Consider the following 25864-nt stretch of genomic DNA (forward strand, 5'->3'; position numbering starts at 1 on the left):
CACAGACAGCCCCCATTAGCCCCTGGATCAGGAGCTCTCAGGGCAGACACCACAGGAGCTGGTTGAACATTGTCCCAGCCTTGCTTTGTCAGGGACATTTTGCTGAGTTTCTGGGCAATCACCTTTTCCCACTTGACACTTGTTAGCAGTTTCGATACTTCTGCTTCGTGCCTTTAATTCCTTTGCTGGGTATGTTTCAACTATTTTAATGAGCCAATGATAAGTTTGAAGGGTGCTTGTCCAGCAGAAAGCAAAACCATTTGTGCCAGGAGTGGGAGCACCATTAGCAGCCACAGCCTGAATCCCTGCTCTCAGTTCAGGGTCTAAGTGCTACAAAAGCACTTTAAAATACACCATTAAGCTTCTCCTTCTTTAAAGAGAATGGAGGGGTTTAAGCCTGGAATTCACCTTAAATACTTTTTTTACTTAAGAGCTTTACTGTAAATTGTTTAAACATTGTCACTATGAATACAAGGTCTAGTGGAAATAGTCCCTGCCCACAGTAGTGAATTCAAATTAGATGATTTTTAAAGTCCCTTCCAACTCAAAATTTTCAATGATTTCTGTGATTGTACAAAATACACAAACAAATCACACTTCATTTACTTTGATTTGGGGTTTTTTGTTTGTTTCTTCACTAGTGAAACAACAGTCGTACATCTTTAATGATTTTAATTAAAATTTACATTTTAATGATAATAAGCTAGAGCAGCTAGTATGGTGCAGTCCTATCACAACCCAAATGGACAGAGAGTGGTTTGTCTTCAGTTTTGGACTTTAAAGCATAAATAAATAAGCCAAGTCCTTTGCAAGGCGTAGGCTAAGGAACAAATTGCGAATTTCACATTTTCTGCACCAGTAACCTTTAAGTTGCCTGAAACCTGTCAAAATAAACTATTTACTGTGAGTGAGTTCTGCAGCTGTTCTGGCTCTCTCCCTGGCTCACAGATTCTGTACGGTAAAAAGGGTTAATTTGGAGTCAGTGGAGGCACTGGGAAAACAGCAGATAAAATTGGAAAGATATCCTAGAAAGTGGGTACAAGATCCTGGCTTTCTGCTCCATTTCTAAGTATAATTTGGAAGAGTTCACTTCCAGTTGAGGGTCTGCTTTGCCTGCCATAAAAACAAAGAACATTCCTTTCCTAAAGGGCAGCATCAAGTGAAGAGTGGAACAGTAGAAATTGGCACAGTTTTACAGGTGGGCACCTGAGAAATGGTGCAGAAAATTAAATTGCGTTACATGACAAATTAAAAATGAAGAATCATGAACAGTTCATATGTTAGCACAACTGATTTTCTTTATTTTTAAACCACCCCAAAATCCAATCATGCTCTATGTACATAGTCAATACATGGGATAGCACACCAAATGTAGACAAGAAATATAAAATATATTCTGGTTTATTTTGCTGGTGATTTTCATCTTTATTCTTTTTTCGTTGTCCATCCGCTCAAGTTGATAAAGTGATCCAACCTATACATATTCCTATGCCAATCCTACCTCACCTCCCAACCCCACCCTGTCTCTCAGAGAGGAGAATCCATCCCATTACCTCTGGGGGGTTTTGCTGAATGCTGGAATGTGCTGATTTTCTGTCAGTTCCTCTGGGCCTCATTTCTTACAGAAAATTTTTCGTGCAGAACAAGTATATCAGCACGTGTCTGCTTGAACTATAGTCTAGAGTTAGTAGGTAAGACCAGCTAATGCTTTGGGTTACTCAGGAAATCATAAGTAGCACACACACACACAAATTTAAACAGAAAATAATCTTCCATGTCATTTAGAGTGTTAATTTTCTTTCTCATTTCCAGTGTCGTTTATTTTGTTAAGCACTGCTGCAATTCTTCCCACTTGTCTTTATGCTCTTATTTTCTTACAAAACAGTACACTAGGCTTTCTGTATAAAACATATATATAAACATTTATATATATATATATATATATATAAAAAAACCAAAGCAACCACCCCCAAAATGGACTTACAGGTCTGTATTTATCCCTCATTAGAAAATATACCGTGTGTTCATCTGTTTGTGGTCCCTGAACGTCACAGCGCTGGCTACTGGGATAGGGTCACAGAGAAAGGGGACTTCTTTTCTCCTTGCTTTGCTTTAAATCACGTGATAAATTCCACAAGGTGAACAAAAGCAGAGTAGTCACAGGAACCATCAGGTCCTGTTAACACGCTGGCACCACGTCACTCTTGTTGCCATTGTTGCTACTCTCCAATTTCAATTCTAGTTATTATTTCCCAGGAGTTAATAGATCTTTTTTATTTTTTTTTTGTCACATATGTTCTCCCCTCACAAGCAGCTGGATACAGTTTAAGGGAGAATGAAACACTAGAAAGTCTGAAAGATCCTGTGACTCTGGAAATTCTTACCCTGCCTAACTTTTCTGGCTCTCTTTCTCAAAGATGATCAATCATTTAGGAAATTATGGGTAATTTTACATAGCAACTAATCTTTCCTTCCAAAAGATGCTTTTGGACGCTGATTTGAGACTGATCTTTTTTCCCATTCATTGTTGGCACTTGATGCCAGCCTTGCATTTTTGTATAAATACTGTTTTTTCAAGTGTAAGGCCTCTGTTATTGGTACAGATGTTTCTCTGTTCTCAATATCTATTCTTTCAGGAAACAAACTGGTCATTGGAAATATTTATCATTACTGAGTGATGTGTTGGGAGAACCCCCCATGATAAATACACCTCAAAATTGGGTGGTACCAAGGGAAGGGTTAAACTTCAGCTCTATTTATTTAAGTCATGCAAAGGTGACCTAAATAAACTTCACCCCATTTTGTTTAGGTCGTGACTTCTCAACCTAAAGACTCTGTAACTAAAAAACCCCAGATATAAAAAATGCTATGAGGATTGGGGGCTAAAAAAAAAAATAAAAAGGAAAACTGTATTGAATTAAAAAAACCAAGTACTGCTTGCTGGTTTACAAAGAGTCTATAACACTGATAAAATCTTCGAAACCAATGTGCTGCTTTTTTTTTTTTTTTGCCTTTTTTTTTTTCCTCCCCTCTCTCCGTGCCCTTCTTTATTTTGGCTTCATTTCAACCCGGGAGTTCATGTCATCCCCTTCCAGGTCATACTCTTCTACTTGGCCACTGGTCCACACCTTCATGCGGTCGGTGAGGTCGCTGGTTCTGGGCGCCAGGATGAAGTCGTAAATCAGGGCAGCACTTGCTCCTCCAATGATTGGGCCAACCCAGAAAATCTGGAATACAAATCCAAGCCATTGCATCAGGTGTTTCTGCATTTGAAGCTCCTCTGAGTGAGGATTGTCACAGTGAAATTTGCAGCCCGTTCACCTGAATGTTTACTTAACCACGTGGCATAAAACCAGGAGTTTGTCGCCATGAGTTGGTGGTAGACCCAGAGGTGAATAATTGTGATTATATTATCAATTTGTGATATTTAAAATCAGTTGCCTGCTGCTAAAACATCTCTGCTACTCCAGACAGAGTTAGCAGGGGAGCATAATCTCTAAAACAACAGGGCATGACTTTCCATTCTCCTATTAAATTCCAGTGATAGGTGAATTTGAAAATAATACCTAACCAAAACTTAATTAGGGGCTTAATTTGCCCCTAGAAGCTGCTTAGCTGGTGATATTGTTGTGATTGAACAGGCCTGACTACTTAAGAAAATTGAAATTTAGAAGGAGAGGTAATAAAAGGATTTTAGTAGACAAGCCGATTTTGTTAGAAATAACAAGATATTGAAGACTTTGCAGGGCCAAAGCACTACTGGGTCTGGAAATCTCTCTTTTATTCAGCAATATCAGTAGTTTAACACAAATTATTACATCTATCTTCTTCTGTATTTACAAAGGATATTAATTTTCCTGTTAAATTCTGAAAATATCATCTCCTCACTTAGTTACTTCCCTTTAGTGTCCTGATAATGATGCTCAAGTGGTAGACACTGACAAAATTTCCCCAGGGTCCTCCTTTTATGTTTTACTCTTTAGATGAAAACGGAATCTGTATCAAAAATTTTCACAACCCCGTTGTATTACCACTAAATTTCCACCTGTGCCTAAGCAGCTTGCAACTGGCTGCCAAAATCATGAGTAGGAGAGTTGGAACAAGTCCCATTTTATGTATTCAAGAACACATGTTCATTTACAACTTTATATCAGCCTTCTTTATTGAGCTTTGGTGAAATAAGTAAATTTTTGTGAAGAACCTCATTTTAACCACATTTAAACACCAGGAATAATCAAAGATTTATAATGTTTCCAGAGCACTTGTCCTTGAAAACACATAACCAGACACTCAGCTTTAAGATGCTGAACATTTTATTAGCTGTTAAATATTGGACGATCCATTTCTGTTTATAAACCTGCTTGAGAATCATTCTAAATTGGGTTTTACCAGATTAAGCAGTAGCACTTTACTGATTCAGTTTAAATAATAAATACACAATGCAGGATTCTGTGTAATAAGGCCTAAACAATTAAAATGTTTGACATAAATGAATATAAAGGGAATAACCAGAGAAAACCTACTGTATTGCCTTAAGCACAGAGACTGAACGAGCCTGAGGACTTTTTGTTTGCCTGAGGGTGGTCAGGATTTAAAAGAGAATATTCTTTGTTAGATGAAATGGCAATGCCAACTCTCTGACTTGGTCCTAATGATAGCTGTGGAAATGTTTCTGATCTTGTAGGTAATGTGATTTCAGAGCCTCTTGTGAGTTAAACAAATTTACTCAACTTACCCAGTGATTTTCAAAGTTGTTGGCGATGAGCGCTGAGCCGAAAGATCTGGCTGGGTTAATTCCACAGCCGGTGTAATCAATCTAGGAGGGGGAAAGAGAACCACAGGTGAGGCACAGATGAAGCTTCCCCATCATCTCACTGGCCCACCCCAAGGCAGATACAACCTCTGAGGGCTAAAACTTACAGCCAGAAGATGGCCCAAGGCCACGGAGAGACCAATGGCCAAAGGCGCCGATCCCGAGACGTCGTTCCTTCTCCGGTCTGTGGTGGCCAGGACACACAGCACCAGCTGGAAGGTGGCAATGATTTCAATTCCCAGCCCTTGGCCTGCATTGATTCCCTCTGAAAGCTGCGTGGAGGCAAGAAGGAAAATGTTATTTCTTATTCCTGCATGACTTCAAGCAGTGTAACAAAGTTCTGAGGTATTCTATTTCTATTCTATGAATCTGCACATCCATTTCCCTCTTGGGGTTCCTTTTGCTTAACAGGGGGAAAAATAGGAAGAAATAGAAAAAAATTGAAGAGAAGTTAGTTTTGGAACACTCCCTGCTGTACTCAAACCTAGGCATAAGCAGCTTTTTTTTTGTTTTTTTTTTTTTGAGGGGTTGCTGCTTCCAGCCAAAGTGAACACTCAGCCACTGGGCACAGTGAGAGTGGAATTGATCTATGTGTGAGGAACAAAGCAGCCAGAGAGACACCTTCAGCAGAGTTTACTTTTCAGAAGTGAACTGTGGTGCCTTAGGACAGTCACTCATTGCTTCAGAGACTTCCACATTAAGATATTAATGTTCCACCTATGCTGTGAATTAATTGCCTGAAATTATGCCTCTAATGGCACAGGAAATACCCTGAGATTTCCACAGATTTCTTGGGGCACTAGTAGATGTGACAGAAGACCAAAAGTATGTAAAACACCTCTAGATATTAGTATTTGGTCAATGTATCTCTAATTTGCACAGATAATGGTGTGGTCAGTGGAGATGAGACCCACTCACCTGATGAAATGAAGGGTACCATTTGAAAGCTCTGCCTTTTTTTTATATAGATCTCATTTGACTACAAAGAGCTTAGACACCTAACTCACAGGTGAAATACTTTTGGGTTCCTTAGGCTCAGACTGAAGCTCATTTAACTTCTTTGGGATGCATTTAAAAAATCCCCAGTTAAGGAATCCCAAGGGGCTGATGGGAGTGCTTCAATTTCCTGCTGAGGTGGATTATCTAGAAAAACTGAAACTACCAGGGATAAATATTCCAATGGAATTATTAGTCATGAAATCAGCAGAGTTTCTTGTAAATGCTGTAGAGCCTATTGAAACCATGGTGATTCACATAAATGGACATTAGAGAGCAGAAATGCTGTCATATTTCAGGAGTACTGCTAAAATCTTGTGCCTTACAAGAAGCCATGGAGGTAAACCATTTGAGGTTAAAACAAGTTTTGAGCTCTGCTTTTAATTGCTTTGTACAGTGGTGTCTCCATTAAATCAAGGCAAGTGTGATACTGAGCTGAATAACTTGATTTTAAGCAGAAATAACTCACTTGCATGGATGGGATGAAGCATGAGCTTGGCCACAGGCCAGAGAACTGAGAATGTGACTCAGAGTAGGAAGCAAAACTTATTTTAATTTGTGCTATCAGTGGGTTATCACATCTGTCAGAGCCCCTGCATTAGAAACTGCTGGGTCATTCATGGCAAAAATCCATAATTACATGTTATTGTGACCTGTCCAGAACAATGAAACCATGGGAAATCCTGCTATTAATCTGATTTTGTGGTTTATGCCCTAATTTCCCCAAAGCTAATATTTGAAAAACCTTAAAACTTCTAGATGGTTAACTGAACTATTTCATTTTCCACAGGTGCTGCTCACATTTATTGTTTCTACTCTGTAACAGAGTTTAATATCAAATTCCTAAGCAATGGAAAAAAGTCTTTTGAGACTTTTCTCAGCATAAATCTGATATTTAAATCCTGCTATTCTGAAACACCAATAATATATTTTTATAGCTTATTCTTTAACATGCAGGAGTGATATCCTCTGAGCTGGAAGTAGTTTGTCCACAAATAGAAGGAAATTCTGGTTGAAAGGATGAGTATTTTGGTTCCTTCAGCATCCACAGAGTAGAAACTGAAATCCATTGATGAAACCTTCATCATTATTAGGACTTACACGTGAGAAGTTTGAAAAGTCTGACATAAAAGCATCCACATAAGATGCACTGAAAACTGCAGGATCTAGAAATTCATGCTTGATATCTCTGAATTAATATTCTATTGCTTTTTTAAGTTTTAAAAATAAACACTTTTTTCCACTGTAGAAACTGTTGGATTTTTGTCTCTCAACAAATTATATTTCCAGTGTGTTTCCTTGTATCAAAACCAATTTAAGAATCTGGCCTATATACCCTCTGGAAAATCTTATCTCACATTTGGAAGGCCAAATGGCCCAACTTAAAAGCCAGGTAGCAAATAACTGACTGATTTGCACATGGCCAAAAGCAGATGAGAAACCATATTCTTTTCTATCATAATGCAACCCCAGAGAACCCAGAGCTGATGTGTGACACATCAATGCTAGCATTTAACAAAGCCTTGACATTTTAACAGATTAAACACTGGCCAGCCATTGGCCTTTCCCTTCACTTGAGGAGCTTCTATAAAAGACAATAAGAGCAAAATTATTCTTTAAAAAGCTGTGATAATCCTTATCTTTGAGAGGAGGAAATCATATTCTTCCTTTCCCTCCAGGAAAAACACATCCTACAGCTGACGTGACTTGAGGTCATTCTCCCTGCTAATCAACACTTATTGATGGGCTGTGTGGGATCAAAGAAAACCTGGAAATATCATAGGAAACCTTTTGCTTTCCTCCAGCCATGTAATTTTACACAGCCTGCCAGAAACATTAAGATTCTACTGTGAGAGCAAGGACTCTGGGCCATGCTCCAAAATGGGACAAACCCAGGCAAACCTTGGATGTCCTGCTGGGCCCTGCAGTGTGTGAGTGTAGGATAACAGAATATTTATTTGCCTCCTTATCAGAGGTAAATTATCACTGCAGCAGCAGCCTGGGCCATCCATGGCACACATGGAACAGCACCAGTGTTCACCATCCCAGGCACATCCCAGAAAAGATTTAGAAAGGGAATAGGAAAGTAAATTCCCTTCTGTCAAGTTAAAATGTACATGTTTATATTTATATTTAGAGTATTTATTTTGGGTTTTATTATTATTTTTATTTTTACTTTTTTTTTATAGTATAGTTCTATTGTGTTTATATTTATATTATTTATATTTATATTACTTATATTTCTAGTTCTATCATCCTCATTCACAGAGGATTTGCAAGCCTTACCCAGATAACATTTTGCATCTTTTGAATCTGCTGGTTTAAGCTCTTGACAGAAACAGAGAGGCACAACCAACATGAGTTTGTCATCCTTTTCTCATATTTTCTGTATGTTATTCAGGTTTTTAAGGAATGTTTGAACTCTAGTGGAAGATTTTGTAGAATACCAGACTCCAGAAGTTTCAGTGTTGTCTAAAGCTTAATCTGAATTTAGTAGGAAGCAGTACCACACATTAGAGACCTGACTAAAAATCAACAGCTGTTCCTAACATCTGCCATTCTGCTGCTAAGAATATCCAAAATACAAGGTGTTCAATATCTCTGGTTCCTAAACAGACAAAATAATGCTTTGGAATGAGAGACAGCCACTTCTAGTGCAGTGTTGGGGTGAAGAGGACCCTTTCCAGTGACCTGTACCCACACTGCAATGCCTTTTTCCCTTACCAGGGGTCACAGGGAAACGTGGGCTGACACTGCATCTGTCCTTGATGCATCTGCTGGGAAATCTTTGACATTTCTTTGCAGTCCAATAATTCTCATAAAGGTAACACAAAAATTGTCAGAGGGCAGAGAACAGCACAGCAGCTCCCTGAGATTTTCAGCCATCAGACCTGAGATACTTGAGGAGGGGATTCAATGCTTTAAGGAACCAAACATGCTCTAAGGGGTTAAATGAAACACACAAGCCCATATTCATCTCCAGGGGATGAACTTCTTTTCCTTTTTTGTTCACGTGAACAATTCCACTCAACTTCATTTCTAATGTCAGTGTTTTGACAGAAGAAGCACCAGAAACACACATAAGAAATGGGCTGAATCATTGGCAGGATGGGAGAGTTGTCTGTGGACACATTTATCTGATCAGCTGAATCAATCTTGGCTGCATCAGCTTGCAGGGAGTAATTCCCCCTCAACCTCACAGCCCCCAGACAAGAAGCAGAACACATAGACACCCCTAGGGAGGTGCATCCTCCTGTGAGCTGAATTCCACCATTTCCACCCTTAACAATCCCATGATTCATATTTTTTCCCCTCAGTTCAACTGTGAATCTGAACATGGTCATGGAATAAAAATCTACCAGAATTCAGTAAATGTACAGAAATAACATCTTATTCAGAAAACTCCTGGGATGCACCTGATTGGAAACTAAGGAAGCACTGGAGGCACAGTGGCTCAAGAGACATTCAAATGAGGAATGTTAAACACCAAAAAACATTATCTAGACATGAACATGAGAGCAATCAGTTGGGAGGAACACCTGCTTTATGCCTTAGGAAATGGGCAGTGGCCACATCACTTCCAGCTCTCCATAACATCACACAGGAGATGGGAATTACGAAACTTGTTTCCCAAAAGTGCCCTTAACTGCCATGTTTATCTGACTGCCTCCCACAGCAATCATTTGGGCAAATTAATGGTATGTTTTCTTTCCTTTTGATTTTTTTTTAATTTCTATTTTTTTTTTTTTTTTAATTTTTTTAGGACAGGATATTTATGAGTTGTTCGCCTTCGGAAGAGAAACGGGGACAGGAAATTAAACTGGCCCAAGGTAAACCCCACTGTGTACTTCTCTAGTGGCTTCATATTTTTCTCATTACCAGTGAAAGTATATCAAGCTCAAACCTGTTTCCCGTTATATGGATAAGACACTTTGTTATGCAAGGTGGTTCCATCACGTGGGGCTGAGCTCCAGCTCATCCAACAAACCCTCAGCCCTGGATTGGAGCTTCCAGCAGGGCCCAGCTTCCTTTCATATAACAGGGATTAGGCTCTCATTCTTCCAGAAAAAAAAAAAAAAAAAAAAAAAAAAAAAAAAAAAAAAAAAAAAAAAAAAAAAAAAAAAAAAAAAAAAAAAAAAAAAGGCCTCTGGTACAGCAGAAGTCTATTTTTTAGGAGGGGAATGCCAGCTTTCCCCATTCTTATGAAATAGCAGAGCGAGCCCTTCCTGCTGGTGTGGTTTTGAGGGAGAAAATTTGAGCCACGGCATTTTTAATGGCTGGGACTTCTCTTCCTTGCAAATCCTCACCACCCTCACCTAAATGATTACCTTTTCTATGCCTTGTCAGACATTTTTCTTAAAATTAGCGTTTTATTGAAGTAAATTCTTGCTGTCTTACAGCATTTTTTTCTTATAGCTTAAAATTTCCCTTCTTTGACTTTCCTTCTTTTACTGAATAAGGAAAACTCTTCACAATAGTTTAGATGGTTCATTCTCTTTTCATTCTCCCCTCTTTTGAAATATTAATCATTCTTTTTTATGCCTGCTAGCTGTCATTTAAGTGTTTGGCTGGCAAATTTCTTTGATGGGATATTCTACAAAGGTAATCTCAGAAATTTGTCTCCCTACTTCCCTCCGAAGCACATCCCACTGTCTTGCCTGTCGTTTTGTTTGACTTTTCTCACTCTTTCAGCTCCACCTCTGTCATGAAAAGAACTTGATGATTTCCATATTGATAGCATACCTTTATTCTCCTGGAAGTCTATCCCACATTTCCATAGCTATGAACCTTGAGTGATAGAATTGATTCAGACATTCACCCCTGGCTGTTTGACTGCAGTTATTCACTCCTACCCTTGCTATTTGACAGTACCACTGTGAAATGGGTGTTTCTGTACCCATTAATTGAGTATTAGGGATTCAGGGAGTACAAAATCTCATTTCTTTAGTAAGGAGAGACAGGCAAAGATCTAAAGAGTTTCACTTAAAATTATACGACAGGAGGACTCAGCAGCTGCTTATAAATTAGCTTTGGATTGTGTCCTACATCAACAATGGAAGCATTCAGCAGAACCTGGGGACAAAACACATTGTTCTCTGCTCCATTATCCTTCCTATAAATACAGCCTTAAGAGCTCTAAAGGGGACTCATTCAATTCCCCAAGCAGAAATCATATTTTCCGTTCCTTAGGCAGCAGACACCCTCCAGGAATGAGGCTCAGCTCCCTCCTCCCACCCTCTGCAGGCTGAGGAGAAATTATCCAGGGCTTTGTGTTTTAATGCTATGGAGAGAAAGAGGGGAGAATAATGATATTTATATTAAACCAGAGCACATAAAATTTGGATGTCAGACCAAGACAGGCAGTAAAAGTTCCTCTACAGGACTTGTTTTTAGCACAGCTCGTCAGGCACAGACAATTTTTTTTATTTACACTTTTACTTTTTTGATGTGCTTCTGGAAAAGTTGCTTGGGAGAATTTTTTTTTTTTTTTTTGTTAAATGTTGCTGCTGAGAAATAAACAACTTCTATTCAGAGGATGAGGGATTGTGAGGTTTTGTAATTTTTTTCTTTACCCAGTCAAACCCAAGCTAATAGTTAATTTTGTGTAATAGTTGAAGCACTCATTTGTACCACAGTGCTGTTTATTATCTCCTTTTTACCAGCCCAGAAGGAGATAGCATTTCAGTGAGGGATTTTGGGCATATCTGAATTTTGAGCCAAATAGAATCATCCTTTTTATGTTGTTACTGGAATAACACCTGGATTTGCACAGACCTCACTGTATGGTTGTTGGCAATCCCACCAAAGTAACATTCATTTTATATTTTTAGACAAACTCCAGAAAAATCTGTGAAGTTCTCAAAATGTATGAGCCATAAATAAGCATTGAACACTTGGCATTTCCATGGGATTAAGAACCAGCCCTGAGCCTGTGCAATGCATTTCAGGAACTGGGGGAACAATTCCAGCTCCTTCATTTCTCCACCTTCTTCATCAAGCAAGAAGTCCCAAGAAAGGAATGAAAAGGGGCCAAACCTGACCTTACCCATTCCAGGCACAGTCACCAGTGCCCTCAGGAGGAGCTGAGTGTGTGAATGTGTAAGGAAACATTTCTGCTCTGAAAGCCCTCATTGACTCCACTTGGCACAGAATTAGCCTGGAAAAGCTGAGTTTTCTGTGACACCTCCCAGTGGTTCCTAGAGAGGGGATGCCCAGGACTCATCCAGGGAAGCTCACAGAGGATTTCTTTACTCCTTTCTGGTCTAGGAGTTGTGCCTTGCAGAGCTCTCAGGCCACATTTTCTCCCTCCTGCTGTTTATAGTTTCCTCCAGGATGCCTGTCAGGCTCTGTATATTTGATTTAACAGGTTGACATTGTGCCTCAGCCTCAGATCTCCTCAGTTCAATGGAGCTGCAGCAGTCAAACACCAGCACTGGCTCTGGATGCCAGGAAGATCAGCATTTTCCCATCACTTACACATTAATAAACACTCAGGGCTCAGAATGTTCCCAGCCAGGCCAGAAAAACCTCCAGGAGACAACTGTGGAACCAGTAAAGACCCCTCTGTTATTGAATTCTCTCCATTAAGCTGGAGAATGGACAAATAAGCCAAAATGTTCTACTGCCCTAAAGAAAACAGGCAATTTCCTCTGGAGACAAACAGGAAATTTTTCAGGGGCTATCTTTTCTTCCTTTAGTACTTGTGATGTGGTTTGGTATCCTTGCTTTAAAAATGCTTCACTTAAAAATATCTCTACAGATAGTGACAGTTTTTAGGATTCTCTGATTAAAGAAATGTTATTCTCAGCTCCCTGAAGGTTTACATTAAGTGCTAAAACCCACAAGTCCTGCTGCAAAAAACTAGATTTTTTTTTTTTTAATCCATAATATTAATTCTCTAGCTGGGGACATTTCCATTTGTTCTCAGACTGTGGTCCTTGCCATGTCAGATCTTGGTTCAGAACCCACACCTATTATTAGATTTTTTTGTAACTTTCCAATTAATTTAAACTAAAAATTGAAATTTGGGTTTATCTCATCTGAAGAATCTTTCTGTCCATCTGTCTCTGGTGTGTGAGTGTGTTTGGGGGTGTGCAAACACAAAACACACAGAATATACACAGAACACCCAAATATATTGGTGTAATCACAGAACTCTGTGGAAAGGAAACCAAATTTAACAGTTTATTGACCACTCAGGAAAGGTGGTGGTAAAATTAATTTTACTTAAATTCTACTTAGTTTGACAGTTGATCTAACACACACAAAAAAATCGTTTTCTGAAAATCTCACTCCACTTGTATTACAATATTAACTAACCTACCAAATTAATAATGGTTTTAGATCTATGAGAACTCATTGTTTTAAACAATTTTAAACAGAAATTTCTACTATTTCTAAGTAGAAATAAATGAGGAGAACCTTTAGTTTGAGGCCTGCAGAGCATTTTCCAAATGCTCATCCTTGGATCCCCTGGCACAAAACCCACTTTGCTCTCCTCTGCTCTAGCACAAAAGGACAGGGCTGCAGGAGGATGAGCACCAGGGGCCTCTCCCTGTCCCAGCAAAGGCTGTGCTGCTGCATCCCTCCGTGCTCCCTGCCAAAATCCCAGATATGGCTCTGTTATTGGAGAGGCACTAAGCAAACCTTCTTGGAAATGGAAATCAGGTAAAACGCTCTGAGATCTGAGATAATTTTAGAGCCACAACCCCAAATTCTCTGGGGAATGGGTGATAACCATCAGGTTTACATCTCAGCCCAGATGTTTCTGCTGTCACTGTGTGAACTCATTAAAAAGTGGCCGAGACCGTGGCCAGTTTTGAGCAGGTGCCTTTCCTGTGTCCCACCTGCCCTGCCTGGGGCCTCTCAGTACAATGCTGGCAAGCCTTAAAAGCCCTGTGCTGCAAAAACTGACAGTGAACAATGAGCTATTGTTGTGACAGTCTTTGTTAAGAAATAAAAATCCCAGATCGATGTCATGTACCGGAACCATTTTGCTCATTTAAAAACGCAGCAGCTTTTTGTCCCTTGTGAATGTTTGAGTCCTCCAGCATGCAGAGGCAAGGTTGGCAGTAGAAGCCTAACCTGGATCAAAAACAGGCAGGGCAGAAGGCAGAGACAGGGAGAAAGTAGCTCCTCACTGTCCTAGACTTGAGAAAGGCACAAAATATTATCTGCATTGAAAAAATAAAACAAAAAGTCATCCAAGGGTTTTTCAATAAAACTAAAGGTCAGGATCTCAGCTGCGTGTCTCGTCCATCCAGCAGCACCTCTGGAGCTGCAATTTTCCACAGTGACTCAGAGGAAAAGCAGCATCACTTACTCAATTGTCCCCTCACACTGTCAGGCTCTCAGTTTATTTTGGATGTTCTTCCAACTGGAGCCGGCTTTGTTTAATTGGAGGTTGGAGAATGGGCTCGTAGGGCGCGGGCACCAGGAGCCAGGGAAAGCACAAGGCAAACACTGAGTCATCCTGGGCAACCAGGCAAGTCCTGCTCCCCATGGTGAGAAGGCCACTGGTGTGGACCAAATGTGGGGAGTCCCCATGGGGAATCTCCTCTGAGACAAGTTTCTAAAGGATGGGAAGCATCCAGTGGGGAATATCAGGAGAAACACTTCAGTGCTGACCCACAAACACCAGCAAAAGGTGTGGCAGGTCTCAACTGCACAAAAGGGAGTTCCCAGTGCTGGTGCAACATTCTGTTTGCACTGGAAATGCAAATTGGGAATTTGTTAGGAGAAAATTCAGCAGCATGGATGCTCTAAAGATCATCTGCAGATGACAAGGATCCACATATCACATCCCATGCTCCACTCTCCTGGGGACAAAAGATTGTTCATCTTCCCCAGGTAGCAGAATAAGACTGGAGCATGTAGACAGTAAAGCAAAAAAACCCTAAAAATCTCCAGCATTGAGGTTCCACGTTGCTCTGATGCTGCTGGATCACAGTCCAGCTAAGTGGGAGTAGTTATGGAAAGAGGACTCATTCCCATCCGTGGCAGTGGCCAAGGCCAGGTTGGATGGGGCTTGGAGCAACCTGGGGCAGTTGAAGGTGTCCCTGCCCTTGGCAGAGGGTTGGATCTTTAAGGTCTCTTCCAACCCCAACTACTCCATGATTCCGTGGTGCTGTGGTGTGCCTTTGGTGAGGCTGGAAGGTCAAAGCAGCAGAGAGTGGCCTGGCATGAGGAGGCAAAGACAGCAAAGGCCTCCTTTTTCCCTGCCCTTGAGAAATCCAGAGCTGGACATGGGGTGTTTATCCCCAAAGGACATGGCACCCTTGTGTGCACCAACTCTGCCGTGGCTGATCCTGACTTGGGCAGCCCCAGGGAGCAGCACAGTCACAGCAGAAATTCAAAGGTATTCCAGCAACCAGTAACACTCCATGCTCCAGGAATAGCATCCATATGAATATTCACCTGTCTTAAAATGACCTCTGAATCCACTGACCACAGATCTCCTCTGGCTTTTCCAGAGAGCTCCTTAGTTACACAAACAACATTTATCAGTCCACTGGGTGTTTTCTAAACCCAAGCCCTCCCATTTGTTATTCTTGGTTGTTTTTCTTTTCCCTTTATCTCCCCGAGCAATGTTACCTTCTGTTTTTCTTGCCGACAATTTTTGATCCACTTTTAACTTTTAAAATAATATCTTCCATCATAAACTTGAAATAAGAGTTTTCAAAATTTTTCCAAATTATAGCTCCGAGAGTTTGGGGACACACTTCCTGGCACTCTCATTACTATGCCAAAACATAGAAAACTATGAAATTGTGAAAATTGTGAAGTGGTATCTGCATTTGTCACAAAATTCTAATTATTCAGATATACCTATATATTTAGCTCAGGTTATTATATACATACATATATATAGATATATATGGATGGATACACAAATAGATATACAAATATGAAATATAGATATACAAATATGAAATAACCTGAGCTAAAGGAATTTTCTGACCATGTTTTTAAAAGTTTGCTAAAAGTTCTCCAGATAAACACTGTTCAACAGCAAATATTGTGTTACTTGACAGCACAAAAGTCAAAAGTCTCTTCTCTCTCCTCTTTCCTGCTCGAGCTCTTTGTTGGTCATTAACTGCCTGTGCTGAGTAGTTGGTTCCATTATCCAAACTCCAGATCTGTCCTCACCAGACAACAGCCAGCTCTGCTGGCAGATGAGTGCATTTTGGATCTTGTATTCTCTATTCTTACAGCTTTACCTAATGGAAATTTGTGACATGTAGTAATCCAACTTACAAAAAAAAAAAAGATACAAGATGATGTAAGGAAAAATATTGAAATTTTTAGAAGAGCAAACACACTGCATACTCCTCTTCCAGCTTCTCCAATTCTCCAAGTTTTTACTTTGGAGCACAAGCCACTACTAAAATATATTGGAAGTTAAGTGTCTTAAAAGGATTCAGTAATCTAAATACATGTCTGAGCGTTGTCCAAAATGTCTTACTTGGGACCAGCCAAAGTAACTAAAAATATGTCTGTTGACTTAAGCAAAGTTTGGATCAAAATCCCAACGTGTGACTGGTTTGCTTGTCTTAGTGTAAACCAGACCTTAATACTGAATATGTTAAAGGCACATCCTGCATTTTCCTCCTCAGCCTTGCACTGTCCATGGCTGGCTTTTGTGCTTCATTTGATTGTGTTTCCTTTCTTCCCTTTGTGCAATGGGAAATATATGGATTTATCCCACTTAATTTTGGATTCTTAGCAGAGGCTTCCAAGCCAGGAGCCTCAGCATGGCAAAGAGCAGCTGGGTGTCTCTGGAAGCAGCTCAACAGTTCTAGAGGTTAAAGTGCCTCTCTTGTCCCTCATTCTCTGTGGATTAGAGAGCAGCCAGTGGAAATGGGTTCTCAGCTTGGTCCCTCCGTGCAGGACCTGCAGCCAGGCAGGAGAAATCCCAGTTCAGGCCTGCAACCCCACCCAGCATCCACTGGGAACACTGGATGGCCACTCACTCCATTACACTGCCCCCACCACATTTTTCCTGTAAAAAACACCTCTCCAAGAGCATGGCAGGCTCAGAACAGAGGACAAAGCCACACATCCAGACCCTCTTCCCAAACATGCAGCACTCTCTTTTTATTCCTTTTCTGAGCAGGGAATCCACACCTCGTTACCACAAGAAGGGCCAGAAGAGAGAGCAGCTGGCAGGGATGCCATCTCTGAGCCTCCCCCCTTCTTATCCCCAGGTTAAAACCCATAACAACACGACTCTGTGGTTTCCCCTTGCCAGCTCTCTGCTGGAGGAGGCACCTCGGTGCTGTGGATTCAGGATGTGCCCCAGTGAGATCGGCTCTGCACGAGCACAGCCCCTCTGCTGCTGCTCCCCCCTGCCTGGGGCTCAGACCCAGCTCCCCCTCAGCCCTCCCCTCCCCAGGCTTGTCACTGGGAAATGAATGGATTAGCTTTCCTTCCCTTTTCTTTCCTCTCCAGTTCTCTCTCTCAAGGCAGAAGAGCAGCTGCTGCCCTCACTATCCCCAGGGGGGTCTCCCCTCTCCTCCTCCAGCCAGAACATTTGTAAGTGGATGTGAAAGAAAAAAGAAACAAATATCTGAATATTTTCCAACGACAAGCAGTGAGACCAGAGCTTTTAGAAACTACAGTCTCTGTTATTCCATTGCACAGAAATCGATTTGTAAAATTTATATGATGGAGACTTGACCCTGCCTGGTTTTGTAGCTTGAGGAGTTCCTGACTGAGGAGCAAAAAGAACTTCACCCCCCTTCACAAATAGCCAGGTTTAGAGGAAGGAACCAGTCATCAGGATTTTATGGAAGCAAAAGGGAAAAACCAAGCTTAAGTGCTACCAAAACCAGACCTCCCGTGTTTAATGGCAGTTGGACCTCTCGAGGAAACCACTTGGGCAGACACCCTGTCCCATGTGGTTGAGCTGTTCCCTCTGTCAGTGGTTTCAGAGGAAAAGATCACATATCACACTTGCAGCCAGAGCCTTCTGGAGTCAATAAAATTATTTGCTCTTCTTCCCCAAAATGTTTTTAGTTAAGCCATCAAAATTTCCAAAGCGCTGGCAGGATGGAATAGCTGCAGGCACCAGGAGAGAGGGAGGTGAGCAGGCAGCTCACAGAGTAACACCAGCGTGGATGTTTCTAAGCTGCCCAGGAATCACCTTAATATCAGATTTTATTCTGTTTTGAACACTTTACTCATGTTCTGAATTAACTGTAATGTCAAATTACAGCATGCAAAACCATATTGCTGTTTTGCCTAAGTTATTTCAGAGGAGATGTTGCATTTGCAGATTTATGTCCCAAATACCCCTGTGACTACAAACGGGCAGAAGATTTCAAATTAGCTCAATTTACAAACTGCAGCCAGGAATATTTTGAAAGAAAGAGGCCAAGGAAAATATGTAAAATACTTGTTCTTAAGAGATCAGGTCAAGTAAGTGACCAGAAGGAATTTCCATTTATAGCGCTGTGTGTCCTGCAGTGGCTGTAGCACTGCCTCTGACAGTGGGATGATTTCAAGTTTAAAAGTGTATTTATCCTTTTTTTCTCCCCTATTATTCTGGCACAAAAACAGCAAAATGACATTTTGAGGAGGAGGAGTTGTGGCCAGGCAGTTTTTAGGCAGCGTGATGTGAGCATCTGGCTGGGAGAGAGCTGGAACCTGCACCCCAGTTACCTGTAGCTGCCTCACATTTTCCTCCAGTTTACACGTGAGAATTCAGGATTTGTCCCATTTTTGCCCAGAAATGCACAGAAAGGGCAGCTGGGATTCTGCCAGGCAGGATCTCAGCCCTCTCCCTAATGCAACAGGTACTGCTCACACCTTTGGGGATGGGATTTCTCCTGCTGCACACCTCTCTGCTCCCATGGGTTCTCACTGCAGCCATCACCAGTATACACAAACCATTAATTAACTACTGAAAATGAACCACACTCACAGAAGCCAAAACAACACCGGTGTGTGCACATTAATCAACTTGTCACCTTAGAGACCCTCAGAACCACTAAAGGTCATAAAACTGCCAGGGATTTCAGTGTTCAATTGGCATCAAAAGCCACCTTTCAGACAAAACTGAACATAGGCAAAACTGATCACGACCAGAATGTCCTAAAGCTCCAAAATGAGGGTGGGGAGGAAGGACCATCCCTGTGACATCCTGGTTATCAGTCAGGACTGGATTCTCTCCTACAATAAACAGTCAAGCTCTCCGAGGTCACCAGCACCAAGAGAGCCCCCATATCTTTAGTAAATTACAGCTGCTACATTTCTACTCTAAAAAAAAAGGAAATAAAGGAGGAATTCAAAGTTTCTACTTACAGCATTAAGTCCCAGGGTGTTTCCTGGGAGAGAGGAGGTGACTCCTGAGAGAATGGCTGTGGCCACCACTGCCCCCAGGCACTGGGCGAGGATGTACATGAGCGCCTTGAAGATGCTGATCTGGCAGCTGAGCAGCAGCCCCAGGGTGACAGCTGGGTTCAGGTGTGCCCCACTGATGTGGCCCACGCTCTGAGCCATGGTAGCAATGGATAACCCAAAAGCCAGAGAAACCTTCACGTTGTCCTGAGACCTCGTTGATGTTTTGTTGGCCACCACGGGGAAGTTGAAGCCCAGAGCTGAGCCAATGCTGATAAAAATGAAAAGGCTCATGGCCAGGAACTCAGCCACCACTGCCCTCCAGAATATTTTCTTTCTGAATTCACTAGCCATCTTTCCTCTTTCTCTCTCTCTCTCTCCCCTCCTCACTTTCCCTTCGCCCTCTCTCTCTTCCTTTGCCTGATATTTTCCCTTTGAGGTCTGAAGAGAAATCTGGAGGAAAAATACAGTCCTTGGATTATTTATAGGGCTTTGGGTGGTCTGTAGGAGGGAAGGGGTGTTGCACAAAAGGAGGAAAGAACATCTACATAGATGCTGACTGCTAGATTGATGTAAGACACTGTTTGCCTGCCAAAGTTTTTTTCTTCCTTTTTTTTTTTTTTTTTTTTTCTCTTTTCCCCTCCCTTAACGGCGTTCGATCTCTGCCGCCGTTTTTAAGAGGCTTTTTCAAATTCTTGGAAAAATCTTTAGGAGAGCCTTAGGAATTTCAGCCTCACTTCTTTAACTCCTGTGTCATCTTTCAGCGTGTGGATCGGGATGAAAGCTTTGATGGGATTTCTGTCTGAAGCTGAAACAGAAAGCAAAGTTATCAGTGCAGGCTGGTAAGTTATTCACGCTCAGCTTCAGTGGCAGCAGATAACAGCTGAAAGTAGTAAATAAGACTGACAGCTAAATCCACACTTCAGAAGCTTCAGTAGCTCTGTTTCTTTTGAAAATAAAAGGTAGAAATGTCCCTTCTGCTGGCTCTGTGGACTGGGAGATGTTTTGGATGCCAAGTCTGGCGGCTGTACGGACACTCTCGGATTTACACAGCTCACACGAGCTGCTGTTCACTCGTGAGGGATCATTTTTAATCTCTCTGTAAATCTGCCATAACACTGTGGTAAGCTGGAAGCTTTAAATGCATGTAATTTGGATGCCAAGGATGATTTTTTTTTTTTTTTAATTTATTGGTTTAAATTTATGTCATTTCTTCACTTTTCTGCTTCCAAGCACGGAGGCGTCTCGGGGTTTCCCCAGCCCTTCCCTTCTGACTGGCAGGAAAAAAGCCAATTTGGGGGTTTCCTAGCCCAGGTCCTGCAGTGGAAGCCCATCTCTCCCCACCCTGCTGAAGGTCAGCCCAGCTGTCCTGGCTGTTTCCAGGGAGGCTCTGCCACTGCTGAGCCACAGGACTGGCCAGACAGAGGGACAGAGGGGACAGCCAGGGAGAAGGAAATTACATGCTTGGTTTTGCAGACAAAATGAACCTCCCGGCAGTGCCAGAGCCTCTCGGAGCAAAAGGTCTCTGTGCCTGGCTTTACCTCGGCGGGGCTGGGACGCACGGCTCGGATTAACCCTTGAGCTCCCAGAGCCCTGCCCGCTCCAGCAGCTGCGGGTGCCTCCGGCTGGAAATCCCGGGGTCTGCTCTGACTTAAAACCAAGGAAAATCTGTTCCAGAGGCAGGAAGTAATTGCCCAGGCACAAGTCTTGAAGGATGGGTGTTTAAAAGCAGCTACTTCCTTGCCTCCTCTTTTTTCTCTTCATTCTTTAGTACACTGGTAACATCTTCTGAATTGTTCTTAAATTAATTCAAGACTTTTTCATTTGGACAATATGCCAGGAAGAAGGAAAAAATTGAATACACACCTGGATAGTATTAGACAGCCAATAAGGGGGGTTTTAAAATATATTTGGTTTTCAAAAGATGATTCAGTGACAGAGCTGAAAACAGTTGAAATAAAAGCCCAGATGTCTGCAGCGTGACATACCCAAGTTCTTATTCTTTCTAGGCATCAGATGTTCTTGATTTTTCACATAGCCAATTTTATTTCCTTTTTGTTTTATGATACACTTACACAACAGGACTGTACCAGTGAAAAAGAAAAAAGTAAAGAGTGGGATTTCAATGAGGAACAAAGTGAGAGACAAATCAAAAATCAAATTCAGCCAAATAGTGGAACACAGCGGAATTTTAATATAAGATACACTTGATTGTAGCTGTATCCTGTCCAGTGGAACTTTTTATTTACTGCAAACACTCTCTGAGTCAAAGATCTCCAGTGATCAGCTTCCCTGGTCCTTCCAAGAGGGTGCCCAAGACCCAGGCAGGACGTGTGTCACACACCTCAGGGAAGTGAGAGAGCAGAGCTCTGTGAATAGTTTGCAAGAGTTTCCATGCGTCCCAAACTGGCCTCTGTGGGATGGAGCTGCCCAGATAGTCACCCTTGTCCACAGGAAACTCCCTCTTTACTCACCTCTTCCTACAATTAGGAACTGGGTGACCAAGCCACCTCTGTATCAGTACTGATAAGGTGAGGAAGAACCCCTCCAAGGAAAACTTTCAGAAGGTGGAAAAATAGGCTGGGGAAGTATTGCAAAATGCTCCCCTGATTTCTGCAGTCTCCTCTCAGTGTCCCTGACTGGCCTGTGCCACAGACAGGACCCCAGGAAAGCCAGACCTTCATGTGAAGAACACAAACATTAAATGTAGCCCAAGAGGAGAAGGCTGGGCACCACCTTGGTGCTGGTCGCCTCACACTGGCATTTTCATCCTGGGACTCTCCATTTGTCTGTTCATAAATGTTACCAGCCTCTCTTGTTATGTTTTGGAACTTCCTGCCACAGTAATTCAACAAAATGGTCATTCAGACAGAAAAGGAAAAAAAAAATCTGAAATAAATTAAAGACAACCACAGGGAATACACACAAATAAAAGAGAAGAGAGAGTTTTTTCCTGTACATAGAAAAACCACCAAGTGAGGAAACAGAAAGGGATGGCAACAAAAGAACAAATATTCTGAACAAATAGAGGGAATTTTGGACAAATAAATTATACAACTGTGTGAGTGTACTAAAGAAAAAGGGGAGAGAAAATGTGAGTAGAGAAAGCACACATCAGTTGGACTTCAGAAATGTCCACCACAACAGAAATCTAACTGGTGCCCAGGGCACTATGTCACTTTTCCAAAAACCAAGCTCCATCCCATGTTACTCAGGTTGATGGCAAAGACCCTGGAGCTTGGTGAAGTGGACAAAGTACACTCAGACCCCAAAACCACCAGAAGCCCAAAAAAAGGACAAAATCCAATTTCCTGCATATCAGAAAAGCTGGGGTTTGTGCAGAAAGCTCTTCTGGGCATGGTTTTAGCTTATCCACCACACTTGAAGGTGAAGTTTGGATTTTCTAGAAATAGAGATGTTTGCCAAATATATGTCAGTGTTTAGGACAGGCAATTAAGAACAGATCTGTTTGGAATGAGAAGGAAAAAGGAGCTTTTTATCTGAGGGGTGTTTCTTCACAGATGACTTAGACCAGCATATTCCCAAGCTCTCTTTGATTTAATTACACTAGAGACAGCTGAGTGAAAAACCAAGCTCACAGGAACGGGTTTTTCATTGCCAAGATCTCAGGGCTGACTCCTTTTTTGCATGAAACAAATCCAATTTTGGAGGGCTGTAGCACAAATGTCCCTTAACATTTCATTCAGAAAACAAATGTACTTGTTGAAGTGGTAGGCTTTGTTCTGTGATCCCACCCATCAGATTGCTCGGGATCTCTGCCTTTTGAACAAGAAACAAATGTCAGTGACTTCAAATTTGGTCTTGGCTACCATGAAATCTCTGGGAATTTCCCTCTTAGGTGAAGGAACAGTCAAAGTCTAAGGGCAGAAGGAATGAAAGCAAGTCCAGCACTCAAATGATTGAAAGAACCAGGGGAAGTTCAGCAAAATACAATTCCTCCTCTCTTGAGAAGAATTAGTTATGCTGTGACCCTGCCAGATGAGTCTTTAAGCAGGCAAGCAGCAGTTCTAGGGGGGCTTTTTTACCTCCAGTTTCAGAGACAACAGAAATTCCCACTTCTGCCCATGGCCTTTACCCCTCTGAGCCACCACCACTCTCACCACCACGGAGGACAGCAAGGCCATGGAGCAGGGAGGAGCTAGGGGATCCTGCCTGAAACATCTCAGAAATGGGGAGGATTGGAGCACTGATGGATAGAATGAAAACGTGCAGAAAGTTGTAGTTCACAGGTGGAGTCTCCTGTGAGAATAACACATATAAACTTCAACAGATTTGCACCAACGCTCAGGAGCTGCTTCCAGGACTCAAATCACTTTCTGGGTAGAAGCAGAACCCCTCTATGCTGCTGATGTAAAAAGTATAGGGTGGAAATTGAGATAAGGTAAAGATGCTTGGAGATTTCTCTGCAGCAGCTGCCTGAACACAACCAACACCTGCCAGTGGGAACAAACTGGGAGGGGCTTTAGACTGAATCCCTGATTTAACACTGCTAAATCTGGGGATTATGGAATATTTCACACACTTCCCCCTCTCCAGGGGATTCACTACCAGCCAGTCTCACCACCCACACGTGCTTTATCTGCTTCATCTGATGAAAATTCTCTCCTGAGCTGCTCAGCTGGATTTGCTCCCGAGTGATGATCCAATTTGGTTTTGATTTAGTCCCAACCCTGGCTGTCAGGGGTGTCAGAGACATGAGAGGGGAGGGATGGAGAGAGTGTGTAGGTGCCACTTTCAGGGGGCAGCCAGGGGTGTGGGAAGCCTCATCCCTGGGGAGGCAGTCGGTATGAGACTGTGGAGGGGCTTCTCCAACCAGGTCATGAAAAGGTCTCCATCAATGGGTGGCAAAGAAAGGTTGGACTGGGTCAAAATTCTTTACTGTTCCTGGGGCTTGCTGCTGGTTTTTGCCAATTTGTTCCCTCCTTTGCCCTGCCCTTCTGGCTCTCCTGCCCTCTCTGACTCTTGCTCACCCTCCTGCCTGTCCTACCTCCCTGTACCCCTGACCAACACCCTGCTGTAGCACCAGGGGTTTAGATGGTGGTGGCTGCTATCCATATCTCATTTCCCAATGAGCATTTCCTCTGGAGAAGCTGCTTGGGTAAGTGTGGGGTTTCGCCGTCTGTCTCTGCCCACACCTGTAGGATGGTTCTGTTGCAGGCCGAGCTTCAAAGGACGAGTCTGGACTCTTTAGCTTTTCGGTTCTCAGATTGTTTATTATTTCTTATCTACAAACTTTTCTTTCTGCCCAGCTGGGATCTGACCTGCAAGGCAGCCAAAGGCACTCTGACCGCCCACGGGGCGGCCACATCTTTGTAAAAACTACGTACATCATATTTACCTTTTATTCCCAATTCCTATCACCCTTATTACCAAGTGCACCTTCACCACAGACCAATCCACAAGTGCCAACATCACACAGAAGATGGATGACAAGAAGAAGAAAGAAGAACCTTGAGACATGCCCTGTTCCCTCCATCTTGTCTCCATAACCCCCCTGTACCAAAATCCTAAAATCTATGTTTTACCCTATAAATATATCATTCCTGCACCGTTCAAACCCGAGTGATTCTCATGTCCTCATAACAGGTGGAACATCCCTAGAAGGGTCAAAGTCAAGCCACCAAGTGCTTTTGGCAACATTCCAAGACCTCCAAGCCCCTCAAGGGTTCTCTCGGCACCTCTGGACATCCGGAGAGATGTGCTGAGTTCCCACAGGGAAGCACTCAGGAAAAGCAGCCAAGTCCATACACAACACACTCACCACAGCAAGCTCAGTGAAGAGAGGCAGAATGGCTTTTCCATGGTCAGTTCCAGCAAGGTTTATTTCAGCATGCCAAAGGGGAGCAAGGGACAAAAGACAAAGACCATGTGCTGTGCACAAGCTTAAGAATGGGAGGGTACAGGGGTGGTACAAAGGGCAGGGCAGAGGGCAGCAATCTGTAGGGGAAATGAGGGATGAATGATTGGGGTGGGCAGGGTCAACTGGCTATTGGGGAAAGCAATCTAAGGTAGATTGGCAATAGTGCTGCAGAGCACCATGAGGAACTCCTTTCTGTCCGCCCAGGTGGGGAAAGACTCCATGGCAAGTCTCTCCAAGGCCAGGCTCTGGGGGTTTCCCTGAGGGGGGCAGAGTCACACGTCCCAGCTAGATGGTGACAGTGGGGGGGGAGGTGACATTCCCCTTTTCCAGGGCTCCACAGAATCCCAGCTACCAGTGGAGGCTCAGCACAGTACAAAAAGACCACAGCAGCAACATGGGCCTGGGGTGGCACTGGGTTACTTGATTTGATGGTAAACTCCCTGAGTCTCAGGGTCCCAGGCCAGGAACTGGGGGCAAACAACAGTTTATGAAGGAGGGCAGGTCTCAAGGGAGGATACAATGCTCAACTAATCAAAAGCACTGGGGGTGGAACACAAGGGCAAGGAACACAAGGGAGGAAAACTGCTTGGGACAGGAGGGGTTAACAACTAGATGTGGGAGGAAGGGGTTTGAAACTTGGCAGAGAAGTAGCTAAGTAACAGCATATAAAACACCTGGCTCATCTGAATAACAAAAACAAGTCTGTGTCACTCTAAAAGCAGGGGGGAAAAAGCCCAAAAAACTACCAAACAACAAATCAAACAATAACCTGCAAAATAAAACCACAGTGCAACAGGGAAGATTGAGAGGATTCCACACCCTGCCACATCTCC

The 25864-nt window shown here is 42.5% G+C and overlaps 1 protein-coding gene across 1 annotated transcript; it reads right to left on the reverse strand.

The window, feature by feature from the left end:
• Positions 1-1276: 1276 nt before the first annotated feature.
• On the reverse strand, positions 1277-19661 carry AQP1 (aquaporin 1 (Colton blood group)). The gene is made up of 4 exons (XM_009085767.4): positions 19115-19661; positions 4921-5085; positions 4736-4816; positions 1277-3227 (listed from the first exon to the last, which is right to left on the reverse strand). The coding sequence occupies exons 1-4, from the start codon at positions 19502-19504 to the stop codon at positions 3048-3050; spliced, it is 816 nt and encodes a 271-aa protein (XP_009084015.1). The 5' UTR covers positions 19505-19661; the 3' UTR covers positions 1277-3047.
• Between the last annotated feature and the right edge of the window lie 6203 nt (positions 19662-25864).

This window comes from Serinus canaria, chromosome 2 (assembly GCF_022539315.1).
Source record: "Serinus canaria isolate serCan28SL12 chromosome 2, serCan2020, whole genome shotgun sequence".
NCBI lineage: Eukaryota > Metazoa > Chordata > Aves > Passeriformes > Fringillidae > Serinus > Serinus canaria.